Consider the following 26,072-nt stretch of genomic DNA (forward strand, 5'->3'; position numbering starts at 1 on the left):
GTCTTGATAGGTCAGAAAATATAAATTTATAGTTTATAGTTTATATGGTAGGTTTCTTTATAATAAACATTAGTAAGATCTTATATATTTCTGTGTATCTTTAATGTGCAAGTAGAAAAACTTTTTAAAGGAAGCCTGCAGGAATTATACTGCTCAAAGACTGTCACAAGTAGACACAAAATCCCAAATTGGAAGACTCCAGTTTCAATAACAAAAAGATATAGGCATCTTGAAATGACATAATGGGAAGTTGAAAAACTTTGAAATTTTATCAGCTCTCATATAAGAAATTTAAATATTAAATCTGTATCATAGTCAAATTCTCTCAAAAAAATTGGTACAACTTCTATGACCAAATAGAGTATTGTAGTGTGAGAATTCCACCTGTTAGTATTTCCAGCCATTCAAAAGACTAGATCTGCTCTACAAGCAATCACAGTTCAGCATCTGTATTTTAGTTTCCTTTTTTTCTGTCAGAATTTTACATTTACACATCAGTAACTTGCATTCTAACTTTAATTTTGCTTCTATGTCTGATTTATTAGTGGAATTTCTGATATGAGGGCTTAAAATTTCAATGATTATTAACTCTCTAAATGTCATTTCAAGATGAATATTACTTTTTTTGTTATTGAAGCTAGAGGCCTCAAACTTGGAGTATTTTGTCTACTTTTAGTCTATCAGCAGTAAGAGTGATGTATTACATGCAGGCTTCCTTTAATTTGGAGCATTATTTCTTACTTATTGATGCTGATATCTTTTCTAAAACAATTCCTGTGCAACGTTACAAACTCCATCCTTTTTCTTATCTTTTTTGCCATCAGCCAATAAGCAATACATTCTCATTTTCTATCTATGCACAGTTAAGAATGAAAAATTTGTGCAAAAACTAGAATATTTTCAATGCAACAATGGCCAATAAATTTGTTTAATACCATTCACGTCTTTTCCAATACAGATTCCATTTCCCAAATACATGCTTCATTCCTCAATATTTAATCAATAAAATGATACCTAATACATATATAAATTTTCAACAAAAAAAAAATGAAATCTACCTACCATATATGTATATATAGATTTTATTATTGAAAAAGTAAAGATTTGATGTTAAAATGGAAATATGGTCAATGTATAAAAATCAGAATAAATTGAGGGAAGGCCTATGTTTTCCACAGTTAAAATTACCTTGAAGCCAAAATGATTAGCTCTTCTAAAATGAGTATTTCAATGGATTTAAAAGATTAAATCTGATTTTTCAATACTAATTTTATAAAATATAATAATAGTTATTTCTCGCATCGTATCATAAACAGCTTTCTGCGGATATAGAATGTTCATTTATAAGATTAAAACCAGTTTTTTTAGCCCCAAGGTGCCAAAGGCACTGGCTAAAAAAACTTGTTTTAATCTTATGATTGGACATTTTAATATTTGTAGAAAGCTGGATATGATACGATGCAAGACATAGTTTTTTCGTATGGATGAGAACCAGTTCCTATCCACTGGATTCTAATGAATATGAGAAAAATAGGTTAATACAATATTGATTGTTTTGACTTTTAGCTCAAAAATAATAACAAAAGAACAATATTTTGGCTTCCAATCTTTTTTTAACTGTGTCTGTTCTTCTGTTGTGTGCCCTTCTATGCATGCATTCAACAGAAGATATATTTGTATTCTTGTGAGAAATCATGCATTTATATCATACCAAGGGTTGGGTGGTATGTGGCAAGGGAAAAAAATTGTTTTTCTGGCTTATATATTTAGCTTTAAATTCTTGCTTATTTTTTACCCTATTGTAGAATAATTTACTTTTAACTTCAACATTTAAAATTGAAATTAGATTTAAAATTATGCGAAAATTTTTTTACCCAGTTACTATTCTTCAAACATTCCTGATCAAAATAAATAATTTTCCTCAATGTTTTTTGATGCTGTGTTTATTTAACAATTCATAGAATAATTCAGTGCCATATAGGTAGCTGCAAACAAATACTGATATCTTTTTTCCCCAAACTTGAAGAATTGACAAATAAATAAAATATTTTTAAATAATTCTATTTTTTTGTGATTTCTCTTGGGAGGGTGGTGGTACCCTCCCCCTAAATAGTTATAAACCTTCCCGGGACCTATGAGAAACAACTCTGTTAAGGAACACCTGATTGGTTCAATAGTTAGCGAGATTCTTTGGTACAGACAAACAAACATCCTGTTACTTTATAATAAGAATTAATAAATCTATTATTTTTTTTTGTGAATACCTTCCCAATACTGTCTTTGGCAAAATCTGCAGCCTAACTATCTTGAATTTGGTCTATAGAATATTTAACTATTGTTAGAGGGACAGGATATGCTAATCAGAACATATATCAACCTTCTCTATTGTTCATAAACATGATAGTTGAATGGAAGGGACCAAAACTTAATAATGCTTTAAATTTGTCCTTCAAATCTGCAAAGTACAAGAAAATCTTATTAGTTCAAGAATTATTATCAATGTTTAAGTTAGTAATGGTAATCTAAAAGTCAACAAAAACAAAAATATGATAGAAGATGCTTTTTAGCAAGATATTGGTTTGAAAAGAACTTGACTTAGAAAACAAAGCTATAAAAGGTGGATAAAAGATTTTTCCCAAATATAATGTGTAATCAACATCTTTTTTTGTAGAATGTTGTATATACCTAAATGAGAAATCTAGTAGAAACTAATTTACTTAAGAGACGCAGTGAATCAATCTTTTCCAGGATTAATTATTTTTATACAGACAGATTTCTTTATATTCCATACCATTAAAAATAATAGTCAGATATAGGCTGTAAACTAGATTCATATTTTATTTGTTTAATAAGCTAAAAAAATTATTGTTAAATGTCTAAAATTTTGAGGTGTTTGTATATTTCCTTTATTGTCTTAAAACAACTTCAATAATTAAACTATTTCATCCCAAACCTTAAAATTAGATATAACATTCATTTGCATATTTAAACTTGAAATAGATATCTTTTAGATGAGCTTAAAGTTTGAACCTATCTATAATACAAAGTAGAACGATGTCTATCTGTCTTTCCGTCTGTCCCTTGAGATCTCGGTAACCACTGAACCGATCTACTCTTTAGGGAATATACCTGCTTGTCCTGTGTTTATTTTAGGCTATTTTCTTGGGGGGTGGGAAACCCCAAACCCCCCTAAAAATAAAAAATCCCCCCAAATTTTTTTTCTTTTTTCTTGCATAAGTACCTATTTTTTCCCAATTTTTTTTCTTATGGGGAAGTTAGTTCACATAAAACTACTGGCGGCAGCACCAGTATTACTTATTTTTTTCCATACCTCTTGGGGCCCCTAAAGGCTAAGGGCGAAGCCCTAGTAGTTCTATATGGGATCAAATTATGAATAAATTTATTACTACCAAAAACTGGTACAATTATAAGAATAAAAAGGAAAAATTCAAAGTACATCTTTTTATCTCATGACAACTTTAATACAGAGGCGTGGAGAAGTTGGATTTATCCACCCCCAGGCAAAATAGAGGGGGATGGATACACCCCATATGTGTCCATACCCCTAAACACCCCTGACAAGGGTCTACAAAGTCCTGATACATCCACCTAATACAACCAAGGGGGTGTTAAGGTAAAATTAAAAAATTGAATGCTTAACGCTCCAATTTACCAATTGAGGGATGCTTGGACACCTGTGGGTGTATCCATTCCCTGACACTAAAATTACACCCCTTTTGATGTCTCTAAAAAAATAAAAAGGGGGGTTGTCAATATTTTTGCATACTACCCTGGTAAAACCCTCTACACGCCACTGCTGTAAAGCTCTAAATGTCCCTTTCCACATTTATACCTTGATTGTATTTCAACAATTGTACTTTAATATACTTATATTTTTGAGCAACCATCAATTTATTGTAAACTTTTCATATCTCAAGAGAACAAAAACTGACTCTGTACATTCCCAAAATTGGCTGTATGGTTGTGTGAGTGTGTGTTGGACCAGGATTGATTGAAAAAGTTTTCTTTTTTCTTGCAACTAACTCACTTTAATATTATAAGCAATGTTCTGCTATAGTTTCATAGATCCTTACATTATCATAAAAAATGCATTAAGATTATTATCTTCTAGAATTACATTTTTTACAAAACAAACATAAAAGAAAAATATTATTTTGATTTGTAGCATTCTGGAGATAAAGACCTTTCCAATATTAGTTTAAATTATTCTTAATTAATTCCAAAAATCATCACACTCACAAAACACTTAGTTAGCCAATTTGTGGTATAGGGCACCACCCCCTACTGAACAACCTCCCCCCCCCCCCCTCATTTTAAAATTACTAAACTATTAAGATTTTATAACTACCTCTCAAAGAAAAAAAAACTTGGACATCCTTATTTGTAGTCTTGTTTGTTTCCTTATTGGGTGGTGTGGGGAGGGGGAGGGGGGGAGGAAGTAATTGTTTAAAAATATCAATGTAAAAATCCCTTGAAAATTGTCCCGCAGTTCAGGAGATCTTAGCAAACATATAGACAGACAACATTTTGTTACTATTACTTTAGTATTACTAAATACTACTTTACCAAGAAGGGTATCAAAAACATTTTTTTATTTCCAATTTTCTATTCTTATTAATAAAAGTTAATGTTTGATTGTCAAAAGTTTTTTTTCATGGAAAATAATGCAAGTCGATTTGTGGTAGGCATAGCTCCATCAACAAATTTGTAAATAAGTTATCTTCATATCATTTCTCTCTAGCTGACAAAACTTTACTCAATTTATTCTTATTAGTAGCGTGGCTACTATTTAGCTAAGGGTTACTGTTTGTGTATTGGTATTCCTGTAAGTTATTTTGTTTAATTTACATATACTGAGATTAAAATCAATAAATGCAAAAATATTAGGTACCTAACAAAATGTCATGTACAGTACTGCTAAAAATATCAAACTTTCATTTGGTATTTAAAGTATAATACTTTTTGTTCTTATTTAATAAAAAATATTGTTTTAATGTTGTTGCTGTGCTACCTACAGAAAAACCTATCCTTGTTAATAAAACTAAGGTTCTTTTATCTTGAGGTACATTTGGAGATTATTTTCAACTTAGGTATAATCCTAATTTAATTCTTTTACAGAGTAGTCAAAAATTCCAAGTATTTATATCATTCTAAAACAGGATAGAGATAATTACCTCTTTCAAAATGCAAAATATCTTATTTAATGTTTTTAAAGGAAGCCTGCATAAATACGCCGTTCTAACTGCTAAAAGACTACCAAGTAGACCCAATACCCCAAATTTGAAGCCTTCAGCTTTAATAACAAAAAAGTTGTAGGCATTTTAAAATGACAGTTTATGTACAATGAAAATTTGAAATATTTCCATCGCTCATAATTGAAACTACAATGTTAAAATACGTCGCCTTTTTTGTTATTAAAACTGAAGGCTTCAAATTTGTGGTCTTGGGTTTATTTGTGGCGGTCTTTCAGCAGTTAGAATGGTGTATTTTTTGCAGGCTTCCTTTAATGTCAGAAATATGTTTAATTATTAAATTGAATCATGTATTGTTTGTGTTTAATTTTTAGATATCCTTTATTGTTTATTTTACCCCAAAAACAGCCTTCATATCCTGATTAAAACACCAGCTTATTTACATTAAAATTTATAATTCTATTAAATGATTTCATATCTGTGCTGTGGTTAAAATAATTTCATTTGTGCATTGTCATTTACCTTTATTTCACAAGAAAATTGTAAACAATTTCTGCTATCTACACCTAAACTAATATATGTATAGAAAAAATATCCATTTCTTCTCTAAATTGATGTTTTTTTTCAGGGGCAGAGGGAGAACCTGCACAAAGAAAAATTAATCTTTAGAAAACAATTTAGTTTAGAAAATAAGAAAAAAGAACAATTGAATAAAAACTTAGGTTTGATTATAAATGCATCATTTTTATTCTTCAAAGCTTCTTTGAATATTTCATGTTTCCATTTTAGAATTGAAAGAAAAATAAACATGCTGGATTTTAATAGTTATTTCAATATAAATTATTTTGAAAAAATTGAAATAACTATTATGATGCTCAGAATTTCTGTATTTAGTTGTTTGACAATGGGAATAAAGTAAATGACAATATTCTTTTGGTAAGTGGAACCAAAGTCTCCAATGTCAAAAAATAAGAAAAAACATGATTGTTAGTTTTTGTTAAAAGCACTTGTCAAATCTTTGAAAAAAACAAAAAATCACAAATAAAATCCAAAAAAGAAATTCTGAGCAATCTTCATAAAAAGAAACTAAATAAATTATAAGGAATTACATGCAGTTTAAATTTGTATTTTATCTGTTGAATATCACACCATGTGAACTTTTTTATTATTATCTTTATTAGGGTTTGTGTGAACACTGATACATCATCTAGACCTCTCACAATAGTACACCTAGACTTAGCAATACATCTATCATCACTATTTTATATTTATTTATTTTCTAAATAAATAGAATTAATTTATCCGGCATAGGCTATGGCTATATAAATATATATAGACTGCAAATTATAGATACAACACCCAAGTTGAAAACTTTAAAATTGGCACCAAATTTGACATAACATGATTTTGATACAAAACTTTGATATTCCCAAAAGGATTCAAGTTAAAAAAGCGGAGCCAAAAATATTTTTTTAAAGTAATTTTTTTCTTTATTTTACTTTGATTTAACATTAAGTTTACTTTTTAACTCATGATGATAATAACGTGCATTAAAAAAATATTTTTATCTTTCAAAAAAAAATTTTAAATCTATTTTAAGTTAATGTAAAGTAATTTAAAAGGATTAATCCCAATTAAACTTCACAAAGTTAAATTAATGTTTAAAAAAAAGTAAAATTCTGAAAATATTCTAAAAGTATCCAATTTTGCTCAGGTTTTAGTAATCTAAATATAATCACCTAGATTTAGAAGTTTATTTTAGATACTGTTTTAATCTCTTTTTTTGTTGATTTTGTTATTAATATGAAAACCATGCATAAAAGTTAGTTTTTCCATTTCAAAATATCTTTAAATGTTGAGGAAACTTGACAATGACGCCTAGTTTCCACACACGTCTGGCTGGTGGCTGAATTATTTAAATTTCTCTTTCAATTTAACATGATTTTTTATGTCAAAAAAGATGATAAGAAGAGAATCCATAATTTATATTTTATATATATAAATATATCTATGGGACATGGGATAGTTTAATAGCTTGATAAGAAATACATAGGAACATGTATTTGTAACAAATGACAGGTGGTGAGATGGATTGTTGTGTGTGTGTGGAGTGCAAGAACGGCCTACACACATGAGTGACTATACCTATGAGATCCCACTCGCCGTTCAGAATATATGTGCTTGTGTCCCCGGCGTTACCCTCTTTTAATTGTAAATCCAGCTAAAAATGGATAATAAAAGTTCACATATCGTGATGTTCATCATATTGGTAAGATGTAAATTGTTGCAAAAAAAATAGCATACATAGTATAATAGATAAATACAAGTGAGTTTCTTTAGTACAATACAAGGAACATTGGAGCCATGGACTTCAGCCATACAAATTTTATAAAGAAAATACAAAAAATAAAATAAAAAGACACCAATGCTCTATATCTATGATAACTATGTCTGGCTATAATCCATGCGCTACAATGCATAATAAGTTGAATTATTAATTAGGTATAAAGGGGTTGTTGTAGTATCATGGTAGTGGGTTGTGTTATGTTTATAAAGCTCAAGCATGTAATGCTGTATAAAACACAATCATATTTTGAAGTAAAGATATAATATTTAGTAGTATAATATTATATATAATAGAGAGATAGATACAGATAACTTGAAACGCGATGATGCAAAAATAAACTAAAAACTTTGGTTGTGATAATATTGTGTTGATGAGTTTTTGGAAGGTTTGGCCGTTCCAGAATACCAGGACATACCTAATAGGTCCCACTCCCCATTCAGTACGTATGTACCCAAGTCCCCTTCATCGTCTTTAAGTTGAAAATCCAACTGAAATTAATGAATGTCGCGTCATTTTTTGACAGTAGAATCTATGAATTAAGCATCTTAAATTGTTGCTTAAAACTCAGAGATAGTAATATATTTAAATTGTTAATATCTGAAGTTCTGCTTAGGATATATAGTGATGACAGTTAAGAATTTTAAACATGAAATTTCTGAAGATTTTAAGATTATTTGGGTTGGAAAATTGTTTGGACAAACATCTGATGAAAGTTTTCAAATTTTGTGAGATATCAAATATTTCAAATATGCAACAGACCTTTTGCAGGAAACTAGGGGCGGGGCAACTCATTAACTAGAAATTTCAATATTTTGAAACGTGGCCAATGAATTTAGAGCTGTACTTGAGCTTTAATTTCGTGTAAAACAGCCTTTTTTTAATTATTAACTTTAGGAAACTCAAGATTTTATGCATTTTTATGGATAGTATGACACCGTTTTGACTAGATTCGAACCTGAGATAAAATTTGGGACTAATGGGACGCTTAATAAACGTCCACAGAAGTTTTCCTGAATATATTTAAGAGATTGAATGTTATTTTGTGATTAAGATTAATAAATCCTATTATCATATATTTTTTTTATTTTTTTAAATAACATCCAACCTCTGAAGAGTATATATTATAAATAAAATATTATTAGTAAAGCAATAATAATCAGTGATTTTTAACTTTTGGTTAAAAGAAGTAACACGCTATAATCAAAATTACTTCTAAGACATATGTCTCCTTTTAACCCAAAGATAAAAAGTCCATCAAACCAAAAGATTTTCACATGAAGATATAACATTTTTGTTCTGGAAATATTTTTCTTTGAAAATTATCTATCTTGAGAAAAAAATTAAGGTTTGATAGAAGATAAAATGATGACGAATTGCGTTTTTCCAATATCCTAACAATTTGCTGCGGATTTACCCTCAAAACTTTGAAGAATATAAAGATGAAATGATAATTGAACAATCTGCCACCAATGAAGGTTGTAACAAAAGGAATTAGATTTATCAAAGGGGAGTGACAAAGTATCAAATTAGGGAAAGGAGGGAAAGAAAGAAAGAGAAAGGAAATGCAAAATACCAGATCTGAAATCTTTTTTTTTGGCAGAGGAACAAAATTAAGTTGCCAGCATAAAATCTACTTTATGGTTTTGTGGGAGGCGGATGGATGGAAGTGGTGGTTAAGATGGTTTAAGGCGCGAGACTTGCAGTCCTTGCCAGGTTTAACTGGTGCTGGCAGTCCTTGCCAGGTTAACTGGTGCACTTACGACGCCTCCAACATTATCAATTCTTCTTTATCTTCTTATAAACATTTGATTCGGACAAAAAGATTTGAGTTTTGCATTAATCTATCTTTAGAACAATAAATTTATATTTTATTCCTTTCTAGAGAGATTGTAAAGAGTTTTTTGAAGCAAAGCCTTTCTGTTGTATCTTTTATATTCATTAAAGATGCATTCTCATGAACATGCACCCATAACAGGGAGCTGCAATGATAGAAACTAACAATACAAACCATTGACATATTCCCCTTTTCTTTCCTATCTTATAAATTTTTTGATAGATGAGTGTGTAATTCTAAAACATCTTATCCAATCTTAAAAATCTACTGTTTAACTTGTATAGTACAAAAGGCACACAGTTCCTTAGTTAATTCATCTAATTAACCCAATATACTTCAGGGATAAATGGATCATGCATTTAATTTAATTATGATTGGTCCTTAATACAAAATAATGTAAATAAGAGTTCATATTGTTATAGACTTGATCCAACAAATCTAAGAGAAAAAAAGTAATTTAACTTTAATGTCTTTTAAACAACAATGCCTAGTGAATAAATAAACATAAAACAGATTTATGTTGGAGATATACAGAAGAATATAATACAAGTTCTATGCTTGATTTAGGGGGGTGGGAAGGGGGTGTAAAAGTATTATATTTCCCAACCAAACTTGAACTATTACAATTCAGAACCAATCTTTGCTTTAAATTTAGAAAGTTAGTGTGTCCATATGTTTCCCATTACAACTTAATCCATTTAACTTTTATGTTCATGTACGTGGAGTACTCTGGAGTGTACAATGCAGCAATAAAACATCAAGTATTCTTCTTTTAAGCCTTTAAAATTATTTTAGTTGCAAAGCTACTCTGTAAAAGTCTTACTTGTTTTTTTTTGGTATCTTAATAAATTTCAACTGTACTTAAATTAAGATAGTAGATCTTTTGGAATAATTTGGAAATAGTTGGTTCTCAAGAGAAAATGGTAAAATGTTGTTAAATGTGGTAGCACCAATTATATAAAACTGAATTGTTTGTTCCTTTAAGTAATGGCTAAGAAGTACTCTAAATAAATACATTTAAAATGAAAATATTTCTAACACTGGACTTAGTCGTCCTTGTTAAATAAAATATTTGTATGTACTTTAAATGTTTAATTATCATTTATTCCAAACTTTGTAAAGAGTGAGTTTAACAATAGTGGTGCTAATAATAAATGAATTCTGCTTAACAGTTGAACAACATCATAATTTATATATATTCACAAAGTTTAATCCCACTCTGCACAAATTAATCTCATTTATTAAAATGAGGAAAGTGGTAGAATTGTGAATAAATGAAGGTTTGGGAGTGGGGGGGGGGAGGCGGGTTTGGAACGTTTTAGAACCGAATGTAGGCAAGTAATAACATACACACAAACATTTATGTGTTTGTGAGTGTTTTCACTGAAAATTTGTACATACATTCAATATTACCAGTGAGGAGTTTCAGTTGGTTACCTTTTACTAAAGTGACTATCCCCTGTTATTTTTAGATTTAAAGGTCAACAATTAGTTTGTATACCAAAATAGAAAATGAAGTCCCTAATTAGATTTAAAAGAAAAGATAGAGGGTCAATATTAAAACAAGATTCATTTTTCATTAATGTTTAAAACGTATTGATGTTTTTTTTAAAGTAGTTAGGGGCTAAAGAAAATAGAAATGTGCGCTGAATCCCCACTGTCCTATGTGTATGTGTACATGGTTATATTGTGAATACCTAACATTGCATTCTATTGAATTGAAGCCAAACTCTACATATTCTCTCAGTTAAGGCATAAATTGCTGGTATTTCAATGCATGGGATACCAGTACTTCCCGAGCAGAAAAGGGAGTGGGGGGGGGGGGAATACAAAACTTTTACATTTGTCCGAATCAAATTTGAAATTGAAATGCCTGTGTATGTGTATATATATCCTGTATGCCTAATTGTAAATAGAACCGTTGCTTTGTCCGCTTTTAAGTGCCCCCTATCTTGCCCTTGTACAAATTTAAATTTTAAATACACCTTTTTTGCATTCGCCAGTGCATATATTGCATATTTATCCTATTGCAATATAGAGAAAAAAGCTAGATATGGATCACATAGTTTCCCAAGAAATTCCAAATTGTTCCAGGGTTCAGAAATACGTACATACATTGCGTTTTACATATACATACAGTGTGTTTTTTTTTATTATTTCAAATGCAATTTTTACCAATTTAGAAACAAACTCATTCAAAAAATTATAATGTAAATAAATTAGGGCATTTACATAGAAACGTCCTAGAAAACCAAACATTAAAAAAAATTCCACTATTATCATTTTCATGTATTCATGTAAAGCTTCCCCGAAAAGTTAATATCTCAAGGTTTTTCTTAATGAAATGTTTCAATATGAAGTATTTAAAGCCCAACTTTTATGATCTTTACATTAATTAGAATTTCACTTTTTCAGTAAAAAAAATAAACACACTGTAAATATATATTCAAATATTCTTCATACAATATTATTCAATGGAAATTTTCATTATTATGTATATTTCAATTCAATATTTTTACTCAAATTTATATACGTTTTCTTTCCGTGAATAACAATTTGAATTTTCTGAAACATAAGAGGAGTAAAAAATATTATAGGAAGAATTGCGTTAGTCAGCAAAATTGTAATAAAATATTTGTTTTGCGAGTAATTTTTTTCCTCTAATAAAATAATAATAAATAAGGGCCGTTACAAAGCCTTTCAAGCTTAGATTTGGTGTCTAAATAAATGTTTATCTTTAGAAAAAAAACTTTTGTAGCAAACCCACCCTAAAACGATTTAAAAGATAGATAAGCAATTCTTTTTTAATGGCATTGATTTTTTTAGAATCAGTTAAGAAATTATGTGATCCAATAATAAGGTTGCCTACTTTAAATCCGTTGTATGTCCAGCTGCCAAACTTCATGTCACAGTTCTGGTCGTCGAACGGGAACCATGTGATGTCGATCTTGCAGGTGGACTTGAATATACCCGGAGGGATATACGTGCACCCGCCGTTGCTGAGAACGACCACGTTTGTCGGGTAAGTGCCGTCAAACGCTTCGCTAGCACTGAAATATTAAAATAGTTGTAAATTAATTAATTCAATAGAATTGAATAAGGACAGGTTTTCAGGAACCTCTGCATAGTGCCTATATAAAAAATTACGTTATACAATACAAATGACCAATAATAGGCCAATAATACACAGACTAAATTACTAATGGCAGGCCAATACACATTTTTATTGACCAATGGTAGGCCAGTTGGCGTAATTTTTTATAGGCACTATAAAATGTGATTTTTTAAAATTGCAAATATTAATTGAAAGTGATTAAAATCACTGAATATCATAACCTATTCCTGCCAATGGCAAAGCACTATCAACAAACAATTTAGCGTTCGTTCACCCCAGGCTTTACCAAACATTCTCATTTATTTACTTAAGGATGAACCTGTAGTGATTGATAACATCAAATTCCCTCGCTACCATTCACTTCAAACTTGGAAATGATTGTTACAACATTTTGGTTAAAAGGTTATGAAATAAGAAGAGGAGGGAAGGGGTTTTTTTAAACGTAAGAGTTAATTAATAAAAGAAATCATTGTCAGAGGCTATTTATACCCCTATATTTTGCTTGTGCTAATTAGCAGTTTGTAAAGTGTTAATTAATAGCAGTTTAACTTAAGAAAGATATTTGATTAAACTAAATAACAACGACGCTGTATTTTCAATTTACGATTTTCTTTAGAAATTGTGTTTTTTATAATAAATTAAATGGTAAATGGTTTCCACTATTATATAAAAAAAAACATTTAAAAACGGCCGTCAATTGCAGCTGGGTTTATACAATGTACACATAGGTACCGAACCAGAACAACATTTAGATATATGTACCTACCTGTTGTACATAAGAATATCAGGCTTCCAGATAGAACTTGGAGGCATCCTGATATCCGCCACCTGGCCGTACTCGCTCTCATTCCACCGCAAGTTAACATCTGTCCACTCCTAAACATAGTTCCAACGTCTTTTTCTAATATCACTTTAATTTGGTCATTAAAAATTCCTAGCCTTATTTTATAATACTGTTCTTAATGCTTGATAAAAAGCAATCAAAAGTGTTTTGTTTTATTCATCGATTCTTAAAAATATTTTGCTCTAATAATGAAACTTAAAACTATATTTCGACTATTCTGAACTTTTTTGTTAAAAAAAGGAAAAACTTTTCTTTGTATGTATGAGAGTTAGCAAAAATGTAAAAAGTAATTTTGATTACACATGACAAAACAATATTCTATTTTGTTCCATTTTATGTGAATTTTGTCATGTAATGTATTCAAACATGTGTAGTTGTGTAGCATACTTGAATTTTACCAATTCAAAATAGTACGGAATTTAAAAGGATAAAAGTTTACTTAAGCAGTTATTCTAATATATACATTTAAATATCTTAGATATTGATTAGTTTTTATGCCTTGCTGGAAATAAATATCATTTTTATAAAAAGATATCCTTTTTATTTCTATAACAGTGGACCGCGAATCTCTACATTAAATTTTATAATAAAAAATTACTTAAGCTTTTAGAACTAATATTATACTTCTTATATGTAAAAATTGAAAATAACTTCCTAAAGAGTATAAGTAGTTTAGTTGGGATCATTTGGAAGAAAAACTAGGATCTATTAAGTAAAAGGCTAGAAAATTGCTTAAGTAAACAGAAATCTCTTGAGTATCCTCACTGAACAATGTGTGTGAATGATTTTTGGAATGTAGTAACATTTAGTATCCTACGCAGATTTACTTGAATTTTACAACGCCTCCTCTACCTGTAAAATGTGGCATATACACTATTTCATTGGTTTACTAACAAGACAATTTACCTTATACATTTGTTAGACCACTAAATCTCCCCTCCCCATCTTTTGACAGAAACATACTTTTTTGGCTACCATCTCTTTGGGACATGTTTGTGTTTTCAGTAGTTTAGAATCGCCGAAAAATATAGTCTCATTATTTCTAAAGGGGTAGTTTCACGAAATGCATTTGAACTTAATTTAGTGAACCGCATATTTTTTCCTAGTTAATTGGTTAAAATACATTTATATGGCATATATTTGGAAGAATTTCAATTTTCTACCACGTAGTTTTTAAAATGTCAAGACTTGAAAATCGTCTTTTTAAATTGCATATATCACAAAAAGACGATTTTCAAGTCTTGATATTTTTTTTAAAACTACGTGGTAGAAAATTGAAATTCTTTCAAATATATGCCATATAAATATAGTTTAACCCATTAACTAGCAAAAAATATGCGGTTCACTAAATTAAGTTCAAAAGCATTTCGTGAAACTACCCCTTTCGATTTTTAAGGCAAAAATCAAGTTCATTGATTTGGTGATTATATATTCGCAATAAATTTACGTTCGTTTCTTTGCATTTTGTAGAGCTAGTAATTCAGTCGAAATACAGTTTCAAATTTTATTCCCTATTTTCTTAATTCAACCATAAATAATATAAAAATTACCTACCTTTAGATTGATAATAGTGTGTACAACATCTAAATACTACATATAAAGGTATGCTAAGGTGTAATTCTAATTCTAACAATCTCATACAATCATGCAACTAGAGAACATGCAAATTTAATAATTATTTGTTGATAAACACTTTAATTTTTTAATATTTAGATAAGTTAATTATAAGTTTTTAAGGTCAATAATGTTTAAGGCCCTGAAAAAATTAAATAAATATTATAACAAGATTTATCATTATTTTTAGTAGCGCAGCTACTCTATAGTATGGATTCTTCTTACCGTCAGAGCAATTATTTGTTTTCATTATGAGATTGATTTAACCTCCTTTTGCAAATTTGATCCAATATTATTTTTGTATTTAATATGTTGTTGTTTTAACGCTACTTATAGACAAATTTATATTTCTTGTATCATATTTAGATAACAGTTTTTATTTTGCTATGAATGTAAGAAAATACGTTTTGTTTGTTTCTATAAAAACTCTGTTCCAACTGAATGTAAGTTTGCCAATTAATTCAGACAAAACTTTTATAATCTGTTCCCAATATCTGTGCTGGAGCTACATGCTAAACATTTCTTCTCTGGTTATGTCGACATCAAATTACAGAACACAATTGGAAAATAGAGGTGTTAAATTAAAAAACTTTAGGAGGAAAAATCCAAAATTATGTCATTCTATTATGACGTCAGTTTATAAAGGCACTAAAAAGAAGTTCATAGTCAGTCATTTTGTTAATTACAATATAGTTGATATAAATAAGTTGTGTGTCAACAAAGATCTCCAAGGTTCAACAGGGCTGGAGCTCTAGCTAGATAAATTCAACACAACACAACAAAACTTTGAATGAGACTTTCTATGAGTTTGGTGGTGATAGCAGGATGTTTAGGATTGGTACTATTTAATTAATAGCAGTTGGACCTAACAAAGGCATTTGATAGGATTTTTTACAGAAACGCCTTAAAATTAAACCTTTTAAATTCTAGTGGTAAATTTTTTTTATAATCAATCTTTAAAACTTACATTGTCTAAAATTGACAGGCAAGTCTAAAATAGTCGACATATCCCATGGAGAACATATAATATTTCATAAGAAAACTTGTTACTAAGAATTATTTATCATTTTCTAAGCTGGGACTAACTCTAAACAAGGACAAGTATGTTGTTTGTAGGCAGCGCAGTCATAACAAAACATTATTGATAACAAAGAACAGTAAAGTATTAAACAGTTAGAACAGAGGCTATTTGAATTATAGAGATTAGATACTTTTTTCAATATTTTAGAAAGATAACATTTTCAGTATCGCCTTAGTTTCTTAAAATCACTAAATAAACATATAAAATACAGATTTTTAAGAGCATTAAGGTAAACTTTATCGTATCAGAAATCAGACATAAGGACGTTATGAAGAGGCTAAGCTTAACTCCAAACAAACAGAGACAGGGAACAAATGAGTGACATCAATTTTATTTCTTTGCCTTCTTCTTAGTATTTCTACCAGGGATCTAAAGGGATAAGACAATGACCGATAAATTTATGAACATCCCCTATAATGAAACAAAATGTTACTCCTTCTTTAGATTTCAATAAGTGGTTGAATTTTTTGGACACTTAACTTAATGAACCAACCAATCATATTTCAATAAAAGTAAAAACTTTGGGGACTATTGTAATGAACAGCTCAATGTCCCCTCCCTCCCTGATTTCTACTTACACAGAGTTATATTACATTATTTTTCACAACATTACTAAGAGTAAATCAACACAAGAATATATTACAGTTTCTGCGGACACAAAGTCAAAATAAAGTAATAATCCTATCTTAACCTTTCAAATATTTTTTATTTAAGTAACAGGATGTCTGTGTCTGTCTGTAGCTTATGATCTTGTAAATCAATGTATTTATATTGTCTCTTTTTTTGTAAAATTTCTTATATTTCTAGGGGAAGTTTATAACTATAACCCTCCCAAGAGAAATATCTACTAGAAAAAAATACACCCCCCCCCCCCCCACTTTTTCTGTTCAAAACTTAAATTAAAATGAAGGGTTAACTTATTCCTCACTCCCCCAGCTCTCACTAACCCTCTAGGGTACTTACTTTTATAAATGAAAAAAAAGTTTCATTTTAAAGTTTTGCAAATTTTCGCTGGATAGGCATTAAAAAAACTAAAAAATCTTACCTAGCCAGTTACTTACTCAAATAGTTATTTTATTTTGTGAATTAAGCTAATAAAATTACAGTAATTTATCCACAGGTTCAACAGTAACGTACTATGTACTTGATGAAAAAGTAAATTAAACTCAAAAAGAAAAATATATAGCCTGAAATATAAGACAAGCGATAGTTGCGTGTCCCAAGTTAGTTTTGAATTTGATTTAATATGAAAGAAAATAATTTTGTCTTATGGTTTTTGTCTAGAAAGTTTTTATTGCTCATTATAAATTTGGCTTCAGAATAGGAAATATATATTTGAAAATCTATCTATATGTATGCTTTAGGTTTAGTCGAAGATTCTTTAATTTTAAACTTTAACAGAAAGTTTTTCATTAACAAGAAAGTCAATATTCTTCAACATGGATGAGATATACTTTCTTATTTTAATTTTCTTTATCGGTAAATTTAATAAGAATATTGTGTAAAAATGCTTTAAATTGAAATAACACCACCACTAAAAACTTGTATTAAACAAACTATAACACTTTTTGCACTTTGATATATTTTTATCAAAACACAAACAAATCAATATATATGAAAATTACCCACTCCACAATCCTTTTAATAAAGTAAACGGATGTGTGTTTGTCTGTCTGTTTATACCGAAGGATCTCGCTAACTGCTGAACCGATCAGGTTCTCCTTAACAGGGTAGCTAGAAAAAAATTACCACCCCCAAAAACTTTTTTTTTACTTTTTCTTTTAAAATTTTAAAAAATAAATTAGGTTATCAAATTCGACTCTCCCCTAGCCGCTAGTAATAATAAAAGCATTTATTGCTTACATAAATAATAAAAATGAGGGTGAATAGTTGAGCTCCAATTGTTGAATAAAGGATGTCACCTATCCTCTTTTCTTATCCCGAGAATCTGTCAGTCATATCAACAAATTTAAATTTATATTTGAATTGAAAGGAGCGTACGCTCACAATTTCAATTTGTCTCCAAAAATATGTGCAGGGATGTAGGGGAAAATCAATGGCTTAAATTAAATTATAAAAAATAGTCAGAAGCATTGTTAAAATAAATATAAGCTTCATAATGGGGAAGAAAAAACGGGTATAGTCCCTTTCGTGGCAACGCACCTTAAAGGGCGATTTTTCGTATTTTTCACAGTAGCTTTTCTCCCAATTTCTAGCCCCTGCAGAGGGCTCTAACCATGCGGGGCCAATTGCCTAACCTTATGGGGCAATCACCTAAACCAATATAAAATAACCTATAAAAAGCCATTTTAGAAATACGACGAATCGCCCCTTAAAGTTTCGTTGTCACGAAAGGGACTATTCCCGAAAAAACTAATGAACAAAATAAAATAAAAGCAAAAATATTTTTTGTTTTCTTATGTGTTACCCTCTCATCTTTGACTCCTTGGTTATCTTATTCACTTATCCCCAAAGACTTTTCTTTACATTACATTTTGGTGCACAGACAGTGAATGACTGAATCTAACAATGGATAAGTAAGGAATAAGAATAAGATAATTCAATAATAATAAGTATATGTTGGTATTAGAAAGTTTATTTTTATAATATATAGAAAAAGGCATTTGATTAAAAATGGCTCCCTCGTGCATACTCTGCTACATTTAGAATAATTTGAAACAATTTTTACACTTGTAAATGTAAAATATATTTAAATCCTGTTATAGTCTTTAGCTGTATATAAGAGATCACTTTACAGAATTTCAATGAAATCTTTTACAATATCAAAGCAGAAAGACTGTAAATGTAATTGTAAAACTTTGAAATTGATATTTAAAATTTAGAACAATACAAATCGCTTTAAATATTAATAAAATGAATTATGTATTAACAGCGAACCATCACTAAATGAAGTGAAATAAATCTTTATCTATGGATATAATGGAGAAAAATTTCTTTGTTGGGTCTAAAAAATACTATTATAGGATAATGTAATGTAAAACTACTAATTTAGTCAGGAATTAAAGAGAATCAACATCAAAGTTTTATAAAGTTTCATACTATTTTGCCTTTTAAACATTTATGGCACTTTTTCAACAATTATGTAAAATCTCTTACTTATTTCTGACTCTAACACAAAATATTTCTTACAGAACCAATTGGATTTCAAAATTACTAAATGTTTTCCTGTTTAAAGGCGGTCAGAATGAAAAAAGAGAAAATTGTAACTTAGAAAAAAAGCATTTCGGTAAAAAATAATCTTTTCATAATAGTCCAACTCTTTTATTTTTCATAGTCAATTTTTCATTTAACCCTTAACTAATAATATGCTTTCATGACGGTTTAATGACAGACAAATACAGTTATAGAATAACTTTACTTTACTAGTACTCGTTCAGGTGATGAAAAAAAGGTTTCTTTTATTTAAATAAAAACAACGATTAAGGGGGTCTAGTCTATTGTTACAAGTTACAATATTCAAATAAATATCAAAAAATTATCTCAATAATATTCAGTGATATTTCATCTAATTAAAAACTATTTTGCCTTCAATCTATTTGAAAAAAAATCAACCTTGTGACAATTAGGATATAACTGTTAGTAAAGATAATTTATTATAAAAATTTGAAGACAAAACAGTTTATTTCCAGATAAAATTGCCCTCAATAAAAATTTCAGCCTAGAAAATTAAATAGAAAACACTTTTTTGATTTTTAAGCTATAAATATGTATACTTTTTAATGATTTATTTTTCAAAAACAAAACTTAATTTTTTATCCTAGTCATAAAATGATATTTTTAACAAGAACGATTATTCAATGTTAGCATGCAAATTCTTTTTTTATGAAATCTGAAATACAATTTTAAGACTAATATATTTCAATTTTATTGTAAGAACTTCCATTTTATAATTTCTAGATAAAGTTATTGATATCTGAAAAATTGCTGTATCCGAAAAAAAATCTGTTGACTACCTCTTATTAAAAAAATGCTTTACATATAGAGAGATATAGAGAAAAGTGCTTTGTATGCGAATTTTTATACAAAAAAATTATTAAAAAAACTCTTGATGCCGTCCTTTATGCATCTAAATTATATCATTTTGAGAAAAGTGCAGAAAAGTAGATCCAAGAAAGATAAAAGATAGTGGCAAAGTTTTTCAATAAGGTCGCCAGGTACTTCAGTAGCTAACGAAACTTTATTTGTTTTATTAGATGATTATGTCTGAGGGCCTATGGTAGTGTGGTTCGTGAGGAGATTTTTATTTACTAAAGTGGCTATACTACCATTTAAGTTACTTTTTTCACAAAAAAAAAGATTAGTTTTCATGCCTTTTTAGAATAATAATCTTGCTTTCAACAGTTTTACATACAAAATTAGAATTTGAAAACTTTTTCAAGTTTATGAAACTACAATTACAGTCTGCTTATGTGAAAAGGATTAGTAAAATTTCCACTTAAGTTAATAGTAATCCACTCAAATTTGTCACTAGAGGCACAATATAATTCCAAGTTCAGTTATTTTATGTCTTTTTTATTGGTATTACATTTGTCGTCCAACTTGTTCCATAAAAACTTGTGTAGATAGACGGGAATTTCAAATAAGGAACAATTAAAGCAATAAGTTCCTTTTGAAAGTTTCTATATTATGAAATTGATATTCTTGAGTTACATAACAAGTTTTGGTTTATAAGACACTACTTATTTGTTGAATATAGGTTTATAAAGTTATGTTATTTTTAAGATTTTTTAAAATGAATTTAAGATTAATTTACACTAAACAGTTTACTTAAAAATTAATTTATCAATTAAAATACACTTATTTTGGATGATTTTTAGTTTCTTGTTTAGTTGAATCTAACAGTGTGTTTTTTATAGCATGCAATAATTTGGTGATTTTAATTAGTTTTTAGTTAAATTTATAAACAGTTAATTAAGCCAGTTTATATGAACTAAGGAATCACACAGAATTAACACAATATTTGGACAAAAAATGAACAAATTCTGTTATAAATAGGTTATAGATTAGTGGGGTGTGAAACCTTAATTACATATTTTGGCACTGTCCCAATAAGATGACATCAGTTTGGGATGTAAGTTGGGGGGGGGGGGGTTGAGAATAGGAAGTTATTAGGAGATAAGGAAGATAATAAGAGACAGAGATTTTATGGTGGAAAAGTACATAAGAGGACTCAATAGAAAAGAAAATTGGTTCAGGAACTTTATTTATATATTTATAGTGATTATTGTTTTAAGAAAGGAATTATCATGCAGACTTCATTAGAAAAGGTTATATTGAAATAGTGGACAGAAATGGCATAAATACTGCCTTTTTTTACTTTTTATCCTCCAGATTTTTTAAAAATACAAATTAACAAACACAACTGTGACTACAAATAAAATTTGAAGGATTAAAAGTGTGTATGAAGAAGCTAAGGACTACACAATATGGCTGAGGACAGTAAGATTAGTGGGCGGATATAATAATAATAATAATTGATATTGTACGAGTATTGTCTGCGAGAATATCAGATGTGAGTTGAGACCAGGACTCAGAGCCAACAGCCCCGGCTGAGCCAGACGGTCCTGGGGTCGCCCGCTTCGGTCAGCCTTGCGGCTTCGCGGACAGCGGGTACCAGTTGCCGAATGGGCCAGCGCGGCTGCAGGATTTGTTGTAAACTTACCAAGTTCAACCAAACATTAGCAGTCAGGAGTTGGTTTTTCTCATCCTGGTAAAATTTGCTAATGTAGCTGGAGGGACAGGGACGTGGTACAACTTTAATTATCAAGGAGAAGCACTCCTTATTATTTTTCCTAAGTCGTTGTGTCCCCTTTATTGGATATCTTAATATTGAAAATTTAAACTTTGTTTAAATGATAGCTAGGATATTTTAATGAAAAACTGTCCGTAGATAGCTTTCAATTTTATATTACTAATCACAAAAGGCATGACAAGTTTTTAAGAAAAAAGTGCTCTTTTTTGGGGGTGAAAGAAAACGGGGATAAAGTTTTTAAGGGTGGGGGAATGCCTGGGCTTATAAAATATACACAGCTATCTCGAATGAAAATCATAATAAATAATCAAAAATAAACCTATCTTAATTTGTTAAGTTGCTTAATTTTTTTCTTAATAATTCTAAGCATATATCTGAGTAAAATTGGTTGAAATAAGTAGTTTTTTATTTTATATAATAATAATAATAATGTTAGCACAACATACAGTTAACTAATACAGGCTGGGCATTGTATAACGGCTATGAATGCCGGGCTAGTAGTAAAAGCAAAAATATCAGTTTGTAATGTTTTCACAGACAGTGCAAATCTTTAATTCTGTTCCAAACACATAGTTCCAGGGACAACAGGGATAAGGCAATCGAAGAAAAATCAATTCCAGTGAAATTCTTTAAAAATCAGATTTTTATGCCAACATAAATTTTTTTGTAAGTTGTATAAAGCTGGAATTCAAATTTTTCTTCGGGCGCCTCAACCTATTTATCCCTATCAAGTTGCCTAATAGTTATGCAGTATAAAATAAAAATCCAAACAAATGAAGTATATTTTAATAGCAATATTGTATATGATTTATATATATGGTAATGATTATATGATAAAACTAAAGAAAAACCTAGGCCATGATACTGTAATCATTTTTTACATTCATTCATCAGCAAATTTCATTTTTCAAATTCCAGAGATAATGACGGATTTTTCGCTAAACCGCCGCCCAAAAGAAACGGCCGCGCCACAAAGCAGCCAAGAACAAAACGTCCGCTAGTTAACTAGACGGGAGGGCAGACAATTAAAGATTTTTTTGCTACAATTTTCTTAAGATATAATTATTGAATATGATTCTAGTTTTTTTTTGTAATCTGTGTTTGTAAACTGAGAGCAATAGCATGCACACTTGCAAGGCAAATTCTTTACACACTGGGCCAAGCCGGAATCAGCTAGGTCAACACAAGGAATAGTTGTGTACACAGGTTAAATGTACTTTTATCTTTTATAGATTCTTAGAGTTTTTATGCCTTACTGAGATAAAGATTTAGTCGAACTTTTTCTTTAAAAACTATTTTAATAGATTCCCTCCTTTACTTAATATAGAATAGCATAATAATACGACTTTTCCATACCAGTGATTAAAGAAAAATACAAAATTAGTTAAAGGTTTTAAAAAGTATTATATTTAAAACAGTTTCCCAACGACGAGTTTTTTTATTAACAGCTTTTATTCTAGAACTCTTTATAAAAAAAAAGATCTATAAAAGATAAAAGCACACTATCTCCCTTAACACACACAAATCCATGTATGTATCTAACTGTTGATCTCGCTGCCGCCTAGAATCAAGCAACTAGACACCAGCAAATCCTATTTTATATATTTATATATCATATATATATATATAGATTGATGTTGTATTGTATTAGGAGAAGTGTTTAGAGTAAAGCCAACTAGTACTCTTTCAGCCAATTTATTCTATTGTAAAATTTCTTGATACTTTTGCTAATGCCATTTGGGAAACTATATAATTCTGTTCTCCAAATAGTAAATTTAAGTCCTTTTATTTTTATATTTTGGTGTATTTAATATTTTGTAAAACTTTGATAATATGGAAAACAAAATTGTAGCTTCACCCTACTTTAAAAGCTTTTAACCAATCAATAACCATGGTTAATAGATAATTATGTTATATACAAAATGTTTTAAAAATTGGCTTTTTTGAAATTTTTACACTACAATACAAATTAAACACATGTTTATTGCTGAATCAAAATAGAGAATTGTTTAATTGAACCATTTTTAAATCTACAGAGATGCAATGCAAGGTTCACTAAAAACATGACTCTAATCAATGATTCATACTATGTGTTCTTTTTTCAAATCCTAATCTCATACAATATAATAATATAATAGCCAAGCTCTAAGAATAGAATATTTGGAGTACATAATGCGGCCCTATACTAAAAGAGAAAGAAGTAAATGGACTGTGGAAGATAGAGGATAATTTGGCCAATTTAGCGACCCCTGGAAACGTAGTAATCACAGTTAATGTGGCTAGAAGTCGGGAAGAAATATATTTCTGTATAGTAAGTGTAGTTTAACACTGATATAATTTGCAATGTCTGTCTGGCAATCCAGCTTTTAATTTACAATCATTTCAGTGTTTTCTTCATATATTTACAGCATAAGATTTTTTGTTGAAGCAACATTTGATTTAAAATTAAAAGATGGATGCCCTTATATTTAAAAGATGCAATCTCATGAGCCTGATGATTTATATAGCTACAGCATAGCCACCATTCAAATAATACAAAGATATCAAAATACTATCAAACAAAATAATAATAATAATAATAGGGAGGGAAATAGCATGATGATATAATATGCAAATGGTTTTTAGCATGGATTTAGTCATCTGCAATTAATGCTTTAGTAGTAGCTGTGTTTTTTTTTTTGGTTCTTTTTCTTTTGTTTTTTATAATTTATAGACTGTTTAGGAGAAATGCAGTTTATACAATTATCTAAAGCAAAGAATCTTATAAAAGATAATTAACTAATAAAGTAAAACACCCCATATAGGACAATTATTATGTTAGAGTTAAGATGTATATTTGATAAATTCCACCCTTTTTAAAATTTAATTTAAGTATGTGTTTTGTTTGCAATGGCAAAGATGTAAATTAATGCACCATGTTTGTTATATAGTATATATTTATAGTCTGATCAGTATATAATGGATTCCAGTAAAACACAAAACTGCAAGACATGCTGTTGTATACACAGCATACATCTCACAGCCCCACACCTACACACCAGTCAATAGTAAGAGATATACAGAGGCAACTGCCGGCAGCTGTATATACACCAGCTGCCATGGCAGCCATAATAACACAAGTGAAACAGGCAAAATAATGTTAATAATAATGATAATAATTAATAATAATATAAACATTGATTCTATATATAGGACAGCTGTGAGTTGTATGCCAGGCATGAGGTTGCTCAAATAATATTATCCTTGCGCATCATCTAAACTTACCAAATTTAACCAAATATTTGTTGTCAGAATTTGATTCTTTTCATCCTATCAAATAAGGGGACACTGTGGGAAAAGGAACTAGAAAATTGTTGGTATAGCCTAGACTACACAGAGCTTACAATATCATGGCTACAATTTTTATAAATCATATTTTAATTGCACTTTGTGAAAACATTTTTGCTTAATTTTACTATAATCTTTAATAAAAACAGATTTAAGTAGCTTGATTTGTTCATAAAAATTATTTTTTTCTATGATAAATGATTAAGTTTCTGGTAAACAGAAGTTTATTATTGTTTTGGCATAGTGAGGCATAGATAATATATTTATGACAATGCTAATGGTTATCCCCACCATATTAATCAAGTTACTCAAATCCGTTTGCCTTTTTGGATAGACGAATATATGACAGATTTGTATTTTATTATCAATACATTTTTTATTTTTCTTATAAAAAAAGGTATATTATTGATCAAAAGCATAAGCAAAGTAGTCCCTTTTGTGTAAAGATATAATTTTAGTCCTTTTTTAGATATAAAAATCTTATACCATTTTTGTATTATTTGTAATGACAGAACCTAAATACTTCTCTGTAAAAAAAAGGAAAGATTATAGATATAATATCTCAAAAGAGATTCTAGAACGGTCCATACAATATGGCACAAAGCTAAAAAAGTAGCAAAGCGAAGCAATTTTTAAAATTTCTATTATAAACAAAAATATGAAATTGATGCCTTTTGAAAAAAACCTTTAACATACAGAAATTATAGACTATCGTTAAAGTTGTCCCAAGGGACATAGAAATGACGAGAAAGCACTAAAGGTTTGATTTATAAAATTTGAAAAACAAGAAGTTATTTTCTGAAAATATGCGAACATACAGACACTGCCAATTTAAGATTAGCTACTTTGCAGTAAATTTTGCTGCCATGTGTGACTAATTATAGAGGAGGGATTAAGTACTATTTGGTATCTGTCATCAACAAA

The 26,072-nt window shown here is 29.2% G+C and overlaps 1 protein-coding gene across 28 annotated transcripts in view; it reads right to left on the bottom strand.

Moving 5' to 3' along the window:
• The window catches only part of LOC145312035 (neuronal acetylcholine receptor subunit alpha-7-like), an 86,533-nt gene that overhangs the window by 24,201 nt on the left and 36,260 nt on the right, over nucleotides 1–26,072 (bottom strand). For 14 of the 28 annotated variants that reach the window (XM_080151167.1, XM_080151164.1, XM_080151158.1 and 11 more), the window contains exons 5-8: nucleotides 21,732–21,776; nucleotides 13,276–13,385; nucleotides 12,264–12,444; nucleotides 7,359–7,434 (exon numbers count right to left, since the gene is read on the bottom strand). In XM_080151167.1, the coding sequence (XP_080007293.1) occupies nucleotides 7,359–7,434; nucleotides 12,264–12,444; nucleotides 13,276–13,385; nucleotides 21,732–21,776 (412 nt within the window). Of the gene's footprint in view, nucleotides 1–7,358; nucleotides 7,435–7,975; nucleotides 8,049–12,263; nucleotides 12,445–13,275; nucleotides 13,386–21,731; nucleotides 21,777–25,085; nucleotides 25,131–26,072 lie in introns of all 28 variants that reach the window. The other 14 variants (XM_080151144.1, XM_080151166.1, XM_080151156.1 and 11 more) reach the window with 3 other exon arrangements.

This window comes from Acartia tonsa, chromosome 2 (assembly GCF_053477335.1).
Source record: "Acartia tonsa isolate MP-2025a chromosome 2, ASM5347733v1, whole genome shotgun sequence".
NCBI classification, from domain to species: Eukaryota; Metazoa; Arthropoda; class Copepoda; order Calanoida; family Acartiidae; genus Acartia; species Acartia tonsa.